The 14,590-nt window shown below is 45.1% G+C and overlaps 1 protein-coding gene across 1 annotated transcript; it reads left to right on the top strand.

Moving 5' to 3' along the window:
• Positions 1-1,565: 1,565 nt before the first annotated feature.
• Positions 1,566-6,508, top strand: LOC105304055 (sodium-dependent lysophosphatidylcholine symporter 1). Its single transcript, XM_011377977.2, has 11 exons — positions 1,566-1,709; positions 1,836-1,914; positions 2,272-2,429; positions 2,893-2,983; positions 3,105-3,226; positions 3,427-3,510; positions 4,080-4,163; positions 4,257-4,369; positions 4,791-4,934; positions 5,025-5,201; positions 6,029-6,508. The coding sequence occupies exons 2-11, from the start codon at positions 1,866-1,868 to the stop codon at positions 6,090-6,092; spliced, it is 1,086 nt and encodes a 361-aa protein (XP_011376279.1). The 5' UTR covers positions 1,566-1,709; positions 1,836-1,865; the 3' UTR covers positions 6,093-6,508.
• The last annotated feature ends 8,082 nt before the right edge of the window (positions 6,509-14,590 follow it).

The raw sequence follows: 14,590 nt of genomic DNA, 5'->3' as shown, positions 1-14,590 counted from the left end.
AGTAAGTCACATTTGGTTCCTCATCAGCTGCTCAGCTGCCTAGGAGAAGAGGATGGAGTGTTTGAGGAAGGCTGACGCCCTTGTTCTCTGAGTAGACACGTGGAAACTTTCCCTCCCTGGAGGGCTGGGAGGGAAATCAGGAGAGACTTTACCTGTGGCCTCTCCCTGGGCAGGTGTGGCAGCAGGCTTGGTAAAGTTACTGAGGCCCTTCAGACTGGTTCTGATTTAGTACGTGTCCTCACCTGTCTGGGTGCTAACGCCTGGTGATACCTCTTGAGTGGTACCACCACCCTTTTGTTTGAGGGCACACTGGACCACTTGTGGGCTAATGGGCTGCCTTGTAGTATATGTGACTTCATCCCATTTATACCACAGTTAGCGCCGGGGCCCCTCCTCAGGCCTGGGACCCAGCACCCTTTCTGTCGGTGTAGGAAGAGGCTGGGCCTTTCTGGGTTCATGAGCCTTATGGCTTACTCTTCTCCCAGGCTTTAGACCAGATCTGCCCTCAGCCAACATTTAAATCCCTCCTTCGGACCAGGATGACTTTGACACTTTCCCTGGAGTTCCCAAGGTCACCTGGTGAGAGGCAGTGTGTCAGCAGGGTCACACAGGGAGGCCGAGATACAGCAGGGCTGAATCTGAGGTCAGATTCCCAGTCTAGTGCTCTCAGAAACCCCCTAACTGTGGGCCTGTACTCTACCCCTGAGCTCTCCTGGTGTGATAACCATAGCAAACACTTAACTGTGTTCCAAGCACTGTTCTACATTATCAACGTATTTAAGTCTGGAAACTACTTCTACCCTAGGAAATAGAACCAGAGTCTTTACGCTGGACTATAAGGCTCTACCCAACCTGGTATCCCATTTCTTCTCCAACCTCATCTCCTAATTTCATCTCCCATGCTCGCTCCACTCCAGCCCCATGGCCTCCTTCCTATTCTTTATACCTGCTAGGTACATCTCCTGCCTGAGGATGTTTGCACTAACTGTTCCCCTTGGCCAGCACACTCTTGCCTCAGGTGTCTGAAAGGCCAACTCTCTCTCATTCAAGTCAGATGTCACAGATGTCACCTTCTCAATGAAGGCTACCCTGTCTACTTGGTTGTGAATTATACCCCCATACTCCTAATCCCCATTCAGCCTGCTTTAAATTTCTTTAACCCACAGCAATTAATCACCTTATAAATGTTCATATTGTGGTAAAATACACATAACAAAATTTACCATTTTAACCATTTTTAAATGTACAATTCAATGGTATTAAGTACATTTACATTGTTGTGTGACTATTACCACCATCTATCTCTACATCTTTCCAAACTGAAACTTTATACTCATTAAACAATGACTTCCATTCCTCCTTCCCTCCAGCTCCTGGAAACCTCTATCCTACATTCTGTCTCTATGAATTTAACTACTCTAGATACCTCGTGTAAGTAGAATCATACAGCATTTGTCCTTTTGTGTCTGGCTGATTTTACTTAGCATGATGTCTTCAAGGTTCATCTGTATTGTAGCATGTGTCAGAATTTCATTCCTTTTTAAGTCTGGATAATATATATAACATATATCCTCTGCTTCCTCAGGATTGTCTTCTCCACACCCCTGGCCATCATTGCCTACTTCCTCATCTGGTTCGTCCCTGACTTCCCACAGGGCCAGGCCCTGTGGTACCTGCTTTTCTATTGCCTCTTTGAGACACTGGTCACAGTGAGTGTGGGCACCTGGGTGTCAGGGCAGGGGTGGGGGCAGTCCCTGGGGCCTTTAGGGTTGGTGCCCAAAGCCACATCTGTTTGTCCATCATCTGACTGGCCGAGGGCCTCTCTTCCATACCAGTGTTTCCACGTTCCCTACTCAGCTCTCACCATGTTCATCAGCACAGAGCAGAGTGAGCGGGATTCAGCCACTGCCTATCGTAAGTTTCTCCCCAGCCTGCTGATCCCACCCACCAGGAACCCTGGGTCCTCCACTCCCTGACCCTTCTGCCACATTTCTTCCCTTGCTGGGAGTGGGTGTGAAACCATCTTAAAAATAACTCCATCCCCTTATTGTTCTAGTGAGACCAGAGAAGTGTAAAACTAGCCAGAGGTCATACAGAGCAAGGCCATGAGTTTAGGCCAAGGTGCCATCTGTCCCACCACCCTGTACCCACCCTACTTGGAGTTGCTCCCATCACCTGGGGCTAGAACTGGCCTTCTATCCACCTGACCTTCCTCCCTGGGGGACCACAAGCCGTGGGTCCCCTCCAAAGGACCTTCTTTTCACTGCTCAGGGATGACTGTGGAGGTATTGGGCACAGTGCTGGGAACAGCAATCCAGGGGCAAATTGTAGGCCAAGCGGATACGCCTTGTCTCCAGGTCCCCAATGGTTCAGAAGTGGCCTCGGAAGGTGCCAATCGCACACACAGCTCCACTTCACTCAGAGGAACGGTGAGGCCTCTGGAAGGGCAAGGGTTTGGGGAGATGAGGAATGATGGCGTGGTTTGCAGTCTTCCTCAAAATAGTAATAATAGCTAGTGTTTGTTAGTTGTTGGGCATTTGATATACAAACTGTTAATGTTATGCCCGCTCTGAAGATAAGGAAAACTGAAGCGTAGAGAGGCTAAATAATTTACCTAGGATGATAGAGCTAGTGAGTTGCAGAAACTAGATTTGGGGAGATCTGATCTGTGGGCTTTCAGATTCCACAGCCCAGCTTCTTGACATTTTGTTCCACTGGACTTTGCCCAGCCTTGGGAAACAGTAGTAGGCCCAGGACGATTCTGCCATTTCACAGATGGAGACAGTGAGGCCCCAGAGTAGAAGGGACTAGTTCAAAGTCATTGAATGGAACTGCTGGGAGTTGAGATGAGATCAGATTGAATGTCTGTTGCCTATAATCCCCCTTTTATAGCAAAATGCATACCTGCTGGCAGCAGGGGTCATTGCCTCCATCTATGTCATCTGTGCTGTCATCCTGGTCCTGGGTGTGCGAGAGCAGAGAGGTAAGAAGCCCCTTGGGGGTGGGGGTGCAGTCCCAACACAGGATGGCTTTGTCCCTCTGCCTAGACCTCGGGCTTTGGGAGGGGTCTCTGCTCTTTCTTCACTGTCTCCTCTGGCCCCCAGAACCCTATGAGACTCAGCAGGCTGAGCCAATGTCCTTCTTTCGGGGCCTCCGGCTGGTCATGAGCCACGGCCCATATATCAAGCTTATCGCTGGCTTCCTCTTCACCTCCCTGGCATTCATGGTGAGTGGGGGGCCTGATGTGCTCAGCCTGGGGGTGCCGTGCACTGGGAGGGAGTGAGCTGAGGACTTGGGATGTGACAGGTGGAGCTGGGGGGTGGGTAATCTGAGGTCCCTGGAGCACAGAGAATGTCTTAGGGAGGCTCAGCCCCAACATCACATCTTTCTTTGTGTTTCCTTTCCCTTTCCCATCCCCTCCCCCAGCTGGTGGAAGGGAACTTTGCTTTATTTTGTACCTACACCTTGGGCTTCCGCAACGAATTCCAGAATCTGCTCCTGGCCATCATGGTGCGTGGGGAGCCCCAAGGGTGGGAGGGAAGCCTGGGCTGAAGTAGCATAGGATGCGGGATGGTTTTTTGGAAAGTCAAAGGATGTTTCCCAGACTGACTCAAGGTTATGAAGGCATGAGGGAGGTTTCTCAGAATATTTAGTTAGGTCTGACCTACAATTGCTTAGGTAGGACTGTGGAAAGAGTTTGGGTACATATATCAAGTCATTATGTTGTACCCTTAAACTAATATAATGTTACATGTCAATTATATTTCAGTAACACTGGGAGGAAAAAGGGAAAGAGTTTGAGGTTAGATGTTCAAGTGGAGAGCATAGCAAGAGTGAAGGGGCGGAGGCCAGGAACTTTAGAACTTTGGCTCAATTGTGCTCAGGAAAGGCAGATGAGATTGGGACCCTCTCTCCGCCCCCCTTAGGAGCCATCAAAGGTGCCCATCAATTTCCCACTGACCAGATTGTATCTTCTGGCTGCTCTCAGGCAGGGCTGGGAGACCTTTGGGGTCTTGGAAAGGGCAGGAGGGGTTCAATGGCTCTAACCCATCCTCCTCACCCACTTTGTCCATCCACAGCTCTCAGCCACATTCACCATTCCTCTTTGGCAGTGGTTCCTAACTCGGTTTGGCAAGAAAACGGCTGTATACATCGGGATCTCAGTGAGTGGAGCTGAAGGTGTAGCACCTGGGCTGGGCTGGGGGTTGCTGGAGGAAGTCTCCCAGCTGTCTCATCTTCCTGCACCCCTCCTCTAGTCAGCAGTGCCGTTTCTCATCTTGGTGGCCCTCAAGGAGAGCAACCTGATTGTCACATACGTAGTAGCCGTGGCAGCTGGCATCAGTGTAGCAGCCGCCTTCTTACTACCCTGGTAGGTATATAGGCACACCGGGTGTGTTCCTCAGCCCCCCACCCCCCACTTCTGAAGCTCCTTGGGGAGAATTCTCTTGCAGGCCATTCTGTTGTTGGCAGGTGGGGCAGGTCTTCCTATACGGTTGTACAGGCTGTAAATTGTAAGAATATCTAATCGGGGTGGGAAATGGGGGCTTAAATCCCTTCTGCACTCTGCTCGCCCAGCTGTGCACCTAAAGTGGGGCTACTTCATCATGGAGGAAGGAGCCTTCTTTTCTTATTCATATGAATTTGCCATCTCCTCACTGAGATGTTTACCATGGGGCTACAGACTCCCAGAAGGCCACCTCTTCTCGTTGACACAAGGGTGCCAGATGAGCTATCAGGGACCTGGGGTTGTTTGGTAGGTGGGTTCTCATGGTTGCCACCACTCTGTACAGGTCCATGCTGCCCGACGTCATTGACGACTTCCTCTTGAAGCAGCCTCACTCCCATGGAACCGAGCCCATCTTCTTCTCCTTCTATGTTTTTTTCACCAAGTTTGCCTCTGGAGTCTCACTGGGCATCTCTACTCTCAGTCTTGAGTGAGCGGGGTGGGGTGGGGGGCAGTGCTGGGCAGGTACAGGCCCCAGGTATCCCATTCTCACCACTCCTTTTCCCATTGGGTCTCACAGCTTTGCTGGGTACCAGACCCGTGGCTGCTCCCAGCCAGCACGTGTCAGGTTTACACTGAAGATGCTGGTGACAATGGCTCCCATAGTCCTCATCCTGCTAGGCCTGCTGCTCTTCAAGCTATACCCCATTGATGAAGAGAAGCGGCGGCAGAACAAGAAGGCACTGCAGGCTCTGAGGTGAGAGCAGGAAAGGGACAGGGAGGTGGGGAAGGAGCATCATCCATTCTAAGTCCTCAGCTGTGCTTCCAGTGGCCATGTCGACTTTCCTCCCATACATCTTCGCTTGATGGCCCCTCCTCTGCCCTTTCCCTTTGCCGATTTATGATAGTGGCAGCTGACATTTCTTGAACACTTAGCTGCATGCCAGGCATGCACCTAAGTGGTTTTTCATTTATTCATTCAACAAATGCTTATTGGAAGCCTACCGTCGGGCAGATATTGCTCTAGTGAATGAAACAAATCCCTGTTCTCAAGGAGTTTACGTTTTAGAGAATGTGCATTCATGATTTCCTGTAGTCCTCCAACAACCCTAGGTGTCACAGGGTCCTATGATTCCCACTCTATAGATGAAGAAACAGGCTTAACCAGGAAGAGTGACTGGCCCAGTTGATAAAGGATAGAGCTGGGTTCAAACCCTGGCATTCTGACTCCACAGCCTGCACTCTTCATGACTCTACTGGCACACAGGACCTCAGATGTGGCCTGAGCCCTGCCTTTCCGGAGACCAGAGGGCAAGGTGGAATGAGTCATGCCAGCCCATCAGCAAGCCCAGGCCAGAGCATAATCCTGGGGCTTGTGATGTCTTGTGGACAGCAAGAATAGTGAATGAAACAACCAGCAGTTTCTGGGATGAGTAGGAGTGAGCAAACTATGTGTGGCCCGTGGTTTGCTAACAGCTGGCTAAGACTGCAGAGCCAAGATCCTTGAAGAATGAGGCAGGTGGGGGCAGGGTAAGGGTAAGGTTAAGGGAGCTTCTTCCAACCCGTCTCCTCTGGTTCTTGTAGGGAAGAGGCCAGCAGCTCAGGCTGCTCTGACACAGACTCTACAGAGCTGGCCAGCATCCTCTAGGACCTGCTGTGTTACCTGAAGCCACCATGAAAAGGGCATGCATCACTAGGCCATATGAGAAATCCAGGCCTGCTTGCCCACTCACTGAACAGCTGATCTCCAGGTGCCAAGAAGAGAGCCAAAGACTTGAAAGTAAACAGCCCATGATAACAACTGTGCCCACCTTGGGGTGGGCTATTCCTACAGCCTCCTGCCTCCTCTCTCTCAACCCATGGGGCCAAGCCCTGGGACTGCTACTGTGAATATGCCAAGGACTGATGAGGCCTAGCCTGGAACACTAATGTAGAAACATTTTATATGGAGACTAATTAATAACTTAATGACTGTACATAGCCTTGTGTGTATATATATATATATATATATATATGTCTGTGAGCTATTAATGTTATTAATTTTCATAAAAGTTGGAAAATGAAGCTGCCTGTTTTTGTCTTTGTCCTTCGCCACTCACTAAGCCCTTCTGTGCCAAAATTCAGGTAGTGAGAGGGAGCACTGAGCCAAAGGGGGCCCTGGCTGGGCAGAATATATCTGGAGGTGTGAAAACAGCATTTGTTAACATTTACTAAACACCTACTTCTACCAGGCATGGTGTGGAGGCTTTACATTCACTTTGCTGGTATTCTTACCTAATCCTAGAAACCATTTGGCTAACTCAGAACTTGTCCCCATTTTAAAGGTGAGGAAACTGAGCTCTGGTGTCAAGAAGAACTTCGCTAACATCACATGCCAAGAGTGACCTAAGTGGAGCTGTCCCACGGGGCAAGGAGGCAGGAATGACTTTAGAGAGGTATGCTAGAGCCAAGACGCATTGGACCAATGTCTGCCAGTAGGGCCAGAGGCCAGAAGTATATTCCAGGGCCAGGCAGGTGGCCTGCAAGAACAGCTGCATCTAGATCTGGGGCTCCATCTCAGGTCAGTGAGACTCCAGTATGTTAACCACCAACCTCCACTCCCCTGTGTCTGAGAACGACCAACCTACTGTCAGACAGATGGTTGATCTGCCTGGAACGTTGTGCTTCCCACCCCATGCATGCCTGAGCATGTGGGCCTGGCTGTGCTAGGGCAGATTCTTTGAGACTGGGGCCCTGTGGGGTCCTAGAGACCTGTGATTCTTTTCCCACAACTGTTAATGACAGTGTTAGAGGGTGAGAATGTACCTGGCTAGGTGTGTATTGTGTGTCAGTTGAAGAGGGGTCTCACTAGTGTGCTGGTGAAAACCATCTCTGGAGGGGAGGATGGTGGCAAGGGGCGGAGGGAGGAAGGCCTAGTTTGTAGCATTTGCCTATTTCCATGGTATAAATATTTCCACTATAGCTAGTTTCAAGTTACCAGCAGTACTATCTTATAAAATTCCTGAAAAGTTAATATTTGGCTCTCACAGGCCAGTAGGAGCCTATCCCTGTATATTGCTGGGTTTCATACACTTAAGCCAAGCTCCAAAAAAGCAGTCAAGATCAGAAGCTACCAGTTCAATCTCTTTAAGTTATAGATGAATAAATGAGGCCCAGAGAAGAGAATCACTTAGTCTATTTAGGCTTGGTTTTGACTTTGGGTGTGGGGCTCCATTTTTTGCTAATGAAGTTCTGCCAAACCACTTTTTAAAATTTATAAAGCGTTGCTAATAGGTACTTAATAAATATTGATTCAATTAGTCAGTTATAACTACCAAGTCCTATAAATTAAAAAAAAAATTTAATTTCCTAAACTACTTAAGCTTGCTTCTTTCCCATGCCTATATTTATCAGGCGTTATCTTTTCTCACCTGGATAATTATACCAGCATCCTCACTAGTCTCTGTCTTTGATATCATATTCTTTCTGCAAAGTATCAAGAACAACCAAGTAGCTCTCCCGTTTAGAAGCCCTTCTTTGAGTCCCTATTGCCTTCAGGAGGAAGTCTGAGACCCCTGCCAATCTCTCCAACCCCAGATCTAGATGCAGCCCTTTTTGCAGGTCACCTGTCTAGCCCTGGAATACATCTCTGGCCTCTGACTCCACTGGCAAACATCAGTCCAATATGCCTTGGCTCCAGCATGGCTCTCTAAAGCCATTCCTGCCTCTCTACCCCTTGGGGCAGCACTGAGCGTCCAGGCCCCCTTCATTGTGGTCTCCCACATCGAGTGGCCAGGTGTGGTGGGTGGGGTTGGGCTTGTGGAGCTGAATAAACATGATCTATGACCAGAGGGCTTTGTGTGCCAGACTCAGTTCCTACTGACCCACTATGATCCTTCTCTCTTGGCCTCAGTTTCCCCCAGCTGGACAATGGAGATTTGGAATTGAAAATCCTCACCTTTAGTTTCATGCTCATGGAAAATTGCTTTCCTTTTCAACGACCCCTTGCTGATTGGGGGGATGGTTTGGGGTTGGTACAGGAGGGGGAAGTGGGAAAGTAGTCTGGGATCCCAGAAATTCCTTGGATCATTGGCTATTCCAGGTTTCTTCTGGACATCTCATCCTTTGGGAGAAGTGCCATCTTGACTTCCCTCTATGCTTGGATCCAGCATTACTACAAAAACCCTGCCTCCCGATCTTGACTCAGTCCTGCTCCCCACCATTCCCCACCAAATCCCTGCTAAGGACCAGATGTGGCTTTGGCTCCACCTGCTGGAAGAAAGGGGCAATACCTTTGAACATCTCAAAGAAGGAATTCCAGATGTGTCATTGACTGGCTCAATGATACTGACTATCCATTTATCGAACAAATGGGCCTACTATGTGTCATGCACCAGCTAGGCTCTGAGGATAACAGTGGTGAACAAAATAGAGCTTACATTCTCAGTGGTGATCAATGACAAATAAAGGGACATATAAATAAGATAATTTCAGATTGTAATAAACACCATGAAAGAAAGAAGTAGGGTGATAATAGAGGAAACTTGTGTGGAGAATATTTTAAATTGACAAAATGTTCAGAGAAAGTGACATTTGTCTTGAATCACAAAAGAGGAGGATTAGCGGACATTTGAAGAGCTTCCAGGAAAGCACTGCAGGTAGAGGAGACAGCTAGTGCAAAGATCTGGAGATAGGAAAGAGCTTGGTGCATTTCAAGTACTGAAAGAAAACTGTGGCCAGAGTGTAGTGAACAAGAGGGCAGGTGGTATGAGGTGAATTTGGAGAGGTATACAGGAACCAGATCATCTTGGGCCTTGTGGCCCACAATGAGAGTTTGAATTTTATTTTGAGAACAGCCAAAAGCCATTGAAAAGATTTAAATAGAAATGTGATTTACATTTTTTTAAAAAAATGAAGGCAAAGACAGATGGTGCAGGGCTTTGTGGGCCATGTTAAGCATTTTGATCTTTATCCTAAGAGCAGAGAGAAGCCATTGATAAGTTTTAAGTAGTAGAGTCATATGCTAGGTCAAGATGTGGATGAAAACAGGGGCTCGGAAATAAACCTGACTAAACGTAACCTCACAGGGTGATCTGATCATAAAATTCCTAATTGAGCAAGTCATGGTGGGGGCCCAGATTAAACTTTGCCTTTAGCAAGCCCTGTCCATTGTTCTTGTGAAAGAGGTTAACACATCTTTGAAATGCCAGAGTAATTCTTTTTTTCAGACCTCTGGAAGCCATAATCACCCGCAAGGGAGCACGTAACCTTAATTATCTGTAATCTCCACTGTTACTTTCTCCCAGGTCATGTAATCTGCTTTAGTTCTCTCCTTAATTCCGAATGTATAAAAGAACTGCAAAACTCATTCTTCAGAGCATTTGAGATCTGGCTTCCCGGCAGATGTCGTCACTTTGGCTCAAATAAATTCTGATTAAAAACCGTTTGGATGTTCTCACATCAACAAATAGTTTAGAACGACCATATCATCTGCTTTGTGGAGAAAGGATTGAAGGAAGTGAAAGTAGAAGCAGGATGATGGAGTAGAGGCTGCTCTTACAATGTTCCTAGGCAAGGAAAAGTACCAGACTGGGGCGGTGGCAGTGGAAGTGGAAATAAGAGAGATTTGCCAGCTGGTCGGCCTGGATAACAAAGAGGGAGGAGGAGAGAAAGAGAGAAATGAGGGTGATGCCTAGATTTCTAACTTGGAACTCAGAATTGGTGCCTCAACTTAGTAATACAGGGAGGACCAGAGGAGGAGCAGCAAGCTTGGGGGACAGAACAACTCATTTGTCACCTGTTTGTATCATTTTCATATAAAAAAAGAAGAAAACGCACAAAAATTCCATAAGTCAGGAACAAGAATACACACTTTCACCACTATGATGACATAACCTTTAATTGGAGGTATTAGCTGTTAAAGAACAAAAATTCAACCAAGTAAATTTTAAGACCTAATTGGTTTTATTGAATGATTCACGAATCAGGCAGCACCCTATTTAATAAATAGAAAGGCACTCCAAGGAGTTGTACAAAATAGAAGGGTTTTATAGGCAGAAAGAAGGTGGGACAAGGAAGTTAAAAGTGAGTTATTTCAGGCAAGGTTACCTTCCCTTAGGGAAAGGCAGGGGTCTTACCAGGTAGATTACCTCACTAGTGTTGTCAGGAAATTCCAGACTGATTGGCTTAAAATTCTGCTCCTGGGAGAGGCTAAAACTGCAGTTAGGTTAAGTATTAAGTCCTGGTGGGGCTTACCACAAGTGACTCCATTTTGGGTCTGTTGTTTCTTTTTAACATAGTCAATGCAATTAGACAAGAAAAATCAAAACTGGAAAGGAGTAGGTAAAATTATCTTTATTAGTTAATGATATGTTTGTGTTCCAAAAGAAACCAAATTAATCAACTGAAAACAACTATGAACAAGAAAATTCAGTAAGGAAATGGGGTATAAAATTAATATACAAAAATCAATACCCTTTATATATACAAAACTGCAATCAGTTAAAACCGCATTGTTCAACATGATAACCACTACTACATGTGGCTATTTGAATTTACATTTAAAATAATTAAAATTTAATAAAACTTTAAATTTAGTTTCTCAATCATACTAGTCACATGTGATTAGTAGCTACTGTGTTAGTGTAGTTAAAATGCTGTGAAAGAGACGACCACATTTACGAGATCAACAAAACACCTAAAAAAAAAGAAGTAGTTCTTTGTCAAACCACATGACTTAGTTTTTGGTTACAGGTCCCCTGTCTCTGGACCTCTCGGTATTTCAGGTCTCAGCCTAAGTATTATCATCTCTTTGGGAGTCTTCCTTGACTCTTCCAGGCAGAGTCAGAGTCTTTTTCAGTCTTTCTCAGTCAGTACAACATACAGTTGATCCTCATTATTTGCAGATTCTATATTCGTGAATTTGCCTACGTGCTAACATTTATTTGTGACCCAAAGAGGGGAGACAGGAAAGAGGAATGACAGATGAGGTAGAGAGTCAGATTAGGTGTTTTGAACTAGATCCAGTGCTTCCCCCTCTCTTCCAGGGCAGCTGGGTAGGGCAGGGTGGGTCTCAAATCACCGGGGCAATCAAGGAAATTCTGATTTTTATGGCCTAAGGGCCTTTCTGGGGTGAGGCCCTAAAGAAGGCCAGCCCAGAGTGAGCTCTAATGGCTCACCTTCCAGGAAATTATCTTCTGTCTAGCAGAAATCCAGTTGACACTAACCTAGGTTGGGTGGACTGGGACCACCCAAAAGTTTTCCAAGATGACCTGAATAGCTTGGGGGGAGTCTGGGATGTCTTGGGGTGACCTAAGGTTAGCGAAGAGGGGAGGGAGCAGGACTGTCTGCCTTTCTAGTGGTTTATAAGAAATGAGGAATGAGACCGGAAGCCTCTAATGTCTCTCCCTAAAATTACAGTCATTCATCCCAATACCTTCCTCTTCAGGACTCCCATGCAGCCTCAGAGGATGGCTGTATTGGGCAAGGCAGGGGAACCACACACCCTAGCCCCCAAGCTCAGGAGAGGGCAAGGGAGATATACAAGGTACACAATCAGAGGCAAAAGAGGATGGAATCTGGGTCTCACTCCCAAACTCAGAGTTATTTTTGTTTCTTACCAAATTTTCAGTTTCTTAAGGACCAATACTCTTGTCCTGTGTCTTTTCTTCCTCTTTCACTTCCACCAGAGTCTAGACTTCAGAGCTTGTTCCCCAGCAGTCTATGGCTGCCAGAAGATGGGCTTGGTCATCGACGCCAACACCAAGGGACAATGCAGTGTGTGAGAGGCACTGTTCCACTTCCTGTTATTTCTTAAAGGGACCCAGTGGCCAACGACACAAGGGAAGAGACCTAGGTTGTCTAATCTAACCCTACCTGATACTTGGATGCCCTCTACAACATCTCTGCCTCGTGGCTGGCAGCTGTCTACTCCCACACGCTGCCACTGGCAGACAACTCATTATGGTTCAAGTCAGCCTATTTCATTTCTGGAGAGAGGTGTAAAAAAGATCTCCCTCATCTTGAATGGAAACTATGTCCCTATGGCTGCCTCCACAGATTCTGGATCCACCCTTTGTCATAGGCACAAAACGCCCCCTCCCTCTGTCCCATCTCATACCTGCAGGAACTTGAAGACAGACCCGTGTCCCCAGAAACAAATTCAGGGCTTGGTTTCATTCTTCTAGTTGCACTTATTTTAATTTTCTGTAAAAAGAATGAATTTATTTTGCTTTTGTAATTAAAAAAGAAACTCCTTATTTTAAATTATTTTAGTAAGGTATAATTTCATATAGGAAAATGTACAAATCTTAACCAAATAGTTCAATACTTCCATATTCATACAGTTGGCCCTCCATATCCGTGGGTTCCACATCTGTGGATTCAACCAGCTGAAGATTAAAAATATTCAAAAAAAGTTACATTGTTGCTGACATGTACTATGTAGTTAGGCCTACGATGGTCCCAGAGTTGTGTCTGTACACGTTGACGTTTTTTGTCATTGTTCCCTAAGCAATGTAGTATAACAACTATTTAAATAGCATTTACATTGTATTAGGTATTACAAGTAATCTAGAGATGATTTAAAGTATACAGGAGGATGTTCATAGGTTATATGCAAATGCTATACTATTTTATTTAAGGGACATGAGCATCCTCAGATCTTGGTATCCATGGGGGTCCTGGAACCAGTCTGAGAAACAATCGTATACCCATATAACTTCCACCCAGCTCAAGATATAGAACATGTCCATCTTCCTGGAAGGTTTCCTGTGATCCATTTAATCAATACCCATTCCACCAGAGGTAACCACTATAGTAAACCCCCTTATTTGCTGGGGATATATTTCAAGACCCCCAGTGGATGCCCGAAACCATGAATAGCACCAAACCCTATATATAATGTTTTTTCCTAAATATACATGTCTATGACAAAGTTTAATTTATAAATTAGGCACAGTAAGAGATTAACAACAATAAATAATAATAAAAGAACAATTACAGCAAAATACTGTAATAAAAGTTATGTGAATATGGTCTGTCTCACTCTCAAAATATCTTATTGTACTGTACTCAGCTTTTCACTTAAAGCACTTTATGGCTTCTCTTTGTCATATCTGAATTGTCAGCATCACTGCTCTTGCACTTTGGGACCATTATTAAGTAAAATTGGGGTTACGAGCACTGTGATACCGTGACAGTTGATCTGATAACCAGGACAGCTTCTAAGTGATTAGGCAGGGAAGGTATATAGTGTTGATATGATGGGAAAAGGGATGATTCACGTCCTTGTGGTATAAATCAGGACTGCTCAAGATTTTATCACGCCACTCAGAACAGCATGCAATTTAATGCTTATGAATTATTTATTTCTGGAATTTTCCACTTAATATTTTCTGACTATGGTTGTGGGAAACTGAAACTGTAGAAACTGCAGATAAGGGAGGACTACTGTATTTTGATTTCTATCACTACAGATTAGTTTTGCTTATTCTTGAACTTCTTATGAATAGAATCATATAGTATGTATTCTTTTGTGTCTGGCTTCTTTCTCTTAGCACATTTTTGAGATACATCTGTGCTGTTCTGTCTTAGCAGTTTTTTTTCATTTTGATTATTGCTAGCAATATTCCATTTTATGAACATATCGTAAATTGTTTTATTCTCCTGTTGATGAATATTTGGATTTTGTCTAATTTTTGGCTATTATGAATAAAGCTGCTATGAACATTCTGTACAAGTCCCCTGATAATCATACGAATTAATCTTTCTTGGGTGTATGTCTGGATGTAAAATTGTTGGATCATAGTGTAGGTTTATGTTTGGCTTAATAAGAAACTGCCAAATAATAACATATGAGAGTTCCAGTTACTCCACACCCTCAGCAACCCTTGATGATGACAGTTTTTTTAAAAAGCCCATCTGCTGAATGTATGAAGTTATTTCATGATTTTAGTTTGCATTCTTTTTAGATATTATTTTAAATATTCTTTCATATGTTTATTGGCCATTAAAATGTCCTCCTTTGAGAAATGCTTAAGTCTTTTGCTTTTCTGAATTGAATGTTTGTCTTTTTCTTATTGATTTGTGAGAGTTTTTTGTATATTCTGGATACGATTTCTTTATCAGTCTATATCTTGCCTATTTGCATTCTTAATGATATCTTTT

This window comes from Pteropus vampyrus, unplaced genomic scaffold (assembly GCF_000151845.1).
Source record: "Pteropus vampyrus isolate Shadow unplaced genomic scaffold, Pvam_2.0 Scaffold326, whole genome shotgun sequence".
In the NCBI taxonomy this organism is placed as follows: Eukaryota; Metazoa; Chordata; class Mammalia; order Chiroptera; family Pteropodidae; genus Pteropus; species Pteropus vampyrus.
Note: the sequence above shows the minus strand (reverse complement) of the source record. Positions and strands in the feature narration are given on the sequence as shown.